Source organism: Humulus lupulus, chromosome 1 (genome assembly GCF_963169125.1).
Source record: "Humulus lupulus chromosome 1, drHumLupu1.1, whole genome shotgun sequence".
Taxonomy (NCBI): Eukaryota; Viridiplantae; Streptophyta; class Magnoliopsida; order Rosales; family Cannabaceae; genus Humulus; species Humulus lupulus.
Window position 1 is genome coordinate 307,475,284 of NC_084793.1, and position 2,720 is coordinate 307,478,003.

The following is a 2,720-nucleotide window of genomic DNA, read 5'->3' on the forward strand; positions in this document are numbered from 1 at the left end:
AATAAAAGGAAGATTAGATGATATGAATATAAATTTTAAAAAAAATGGTGTTTTTATCTCACTACAAAAAAGGGGACTTTTGCAGGCGCAAATTTGCGCCGGCAAAACCCAGGGAGTTTTTGCGGACGCAATTTTGCGCCGGCAAAGAATCGCGTCGTATCTCCGTCGCTAATTTCACTTTTTCCGACGCAAATGTAATGCGCCGGCAATGGTCTTTTTTGGCGACGAAAAAATACGCCGGTAAAAATAAGGTTGCACCGGTAAAAATTTTTGTCACGATGTTGTGGAAAACACTTTTAGCAGCGCAATAATGCGCCGGCAAAAGTTGACTTTTTTAGTGGCGCATTTTTGCGCCGGGAAAGGTGTATATGTGAAGTTAAGATTGAAACTTTTTGCTGACGTAATTTTCCGCCGGCAGAAGTATTTTTAAAATAATAATTTTGATTAAATTACTAATATTATTTTCAATATATTAATATTAATTAATAATTTTCAATTTTAATATATTAATAATTATTTAATTTTTTAGTAATATTATTTAATTAGAAATAAAATTATAATTAAAATTAAAATTTTATAAATAAATAAATAAAAAATTACAACTATTAATATTTATTGCCTCCCCCAAACATGAAAATATAAAAGTAATTTAGTAAAATAAATGTCTCATAAATTAAACTTTAAATAAATAGAAAAAAAGTTATACAAAGGAGTACTGCCCGCCTCATCATTCCCGCCCCCGTCAGCATCATCGTCCTCGTCCGAATCCTTGTCTGGTAAGTCAACAGTAAGACCAGGAGCCAATTCACCAACCTGCTTCAACAAAGCACCGAGCAGGAGATCTTGACGCCGTTGACGACTCTCAAGTTTAGTCGTATGCTTCTTTAGGTTATGATTTTCTAGCATAATGTCCTGATTTTGCTGCAAAATGGTGTCCACTTCAGGTGGCAATTGCACGGACATTTGAGAAGTTGACGAAGATGCTGCCCTCTTTGCGCCAATTGCCTTCAACCTAGGCAACCCCCCAAACCCTTTCTTATAACGCGAGCGGGGTCCAAGGACATCCGTGACAATATCCATATCAGGCGAGAAATGACCGTCGACATTATCGCCGACACAAGAAGCAGCAGATGATACAGGGGCCGTACTCTGCGATGCTCGACGCTCGGTCATCTCATTCTGCACAATAAAAAGTACGTATTTCGAATTCCAATATAACATTATTTGAAAACCTAACTTATAAATTTTTAATATAACAACATATAAAATATAACTTTATTATCTATCTGCCAACATCCTATCATTAATGACTGCAGACCAGTGATTGAAAAAGAATGTAATTAATTTTGTTCCCGTATCAGGGAGCAAGTGGGCTAAAGTAAATTTGGTCATGAAAATCCATATCTGAATCAAAATCATGAAGATGTTGTTGTTATATACGGTAAGTGCAGTTAATTCCATTAATAGGGAATTTACGTCTCCTAACATATACATCAACTATATTTGCATGTTTTTGATTCAGATATGGATTTTCATGACCAAATTTACTTTAGCCCGCAAGCTCCCTGATACGGGGACAACATTAATTACATTCTTTTTTTATCTTAGTCCACAATCCTTAATCATAAAAATATTGGCATATAGATTATAAAGATTTCATTGTTAAAAATTTAATTAATAATTAATAAATAATTACTAATTGACAACAACCAATTAATAATTAATATTTATTAATTATTTACTAAACTTTTTTAAAGTTAAATGATCATAAATTAGTTAAGGTTATGCAACTTACATGTTTTGTCGCCGCTGCATTACTAATCCACTTATCCTTCTTCTTGTGGAGGTGCTCGAATGTGTCGATCATGCTCGGGAGCTGGCCAGTAGATGGGTCCATCTAAAAAAGCAAATTATTTAAACATTGTGACATTTATAATATTTTCGTAAATGTAAGGATATAGGTTATTATAATTTACGTGATCATAAACATGGGCAACGATGGATTTGGAACCGTGTCCTCCTGGTATGGTCATTTTAGCTCAAGCTTCTTTATTTTTCTTTGATATACACTTCAAAAAGAAAACAGTACTCATTAATCTAAATTGTAATTTTATAATTAAAAATTAATGTAAAATCTACGGCATACCTGGTGAGAATCAGAAGCCCAAAAATCACACAGAATTGCCCAATCAGAAGAAGTAATCGACACAAAAGGTTTTGACTTCGCTCTCTCATTGTCCACCTCTCCTCCAACATCTACCTAGTGTTTCTTCATCGTGTGGCGCCAATCAGTCAGATGTTTTTGCATTTGTCTTACCATGGCATCGTTGATTACTGGATTGTCTTCTGGATAAATGAATTTTTCCTAAAATCACAATTAAAATTGGAATTTGTTAAAATACTATGAAGATAGACAAAATATTTAATAATGAGTTATTAAAGGTTTAAAGAATGCTTACAGATAGTCTCTTTCGAATAACTTCGATATCAGCTGGTTTTACTTGTTCCCAAGCTAGTGTAGTTGGGGGTACGGTGCTACGCAAATAACGAGCCATGGAATTGTTGAACCACTTGCCGTACTTTTGAGTAGCTTTTCCAGTTTCTTCATCAAACTCTACTTTCAAATGACTAACTTTTTTGATGGCCAGCTCCTTCTCGATATTGGCACCGTAATAAGCTCCCCTGCCTCTCTTGGAGCCACCACCTGTGTCACTACTTGT

The 2,720-nt window shown here is 34.6% G+C and overlaps 1 protein-coding gene across 1 annotated transcript; it reads right to left on the reverse strand.

Annotated features, from left to right (window-relative positions):
- Positions 1-634: 634 nt before the first annotated feature.
- LOC133782182 (uncharacterized) lies at positions 635-2,359 on the reverse strand. The gene is made up of 4 exons (XM_062221401.1): positions 2,147-2,359; positions 1,977-2,069; positions 1,796-1,897; positions 635-1,179 (listed from the first exon to the last, which is right to left on the reverse strand). Exons 2-4 carry the CDS (start codon positions 2,031-2,033, stop codon positions 667-669), a joined length of 672 nt encoding a protein of 223 aa, XP_062077385.1. The 5' UTR covers positions 2,034-2,069; positions 2,147-2,359; the 3' UTR covers positions 635-666.
- Between the last annotated feature and the right edge of the window lie 361 nt (positions 2,360-2,720).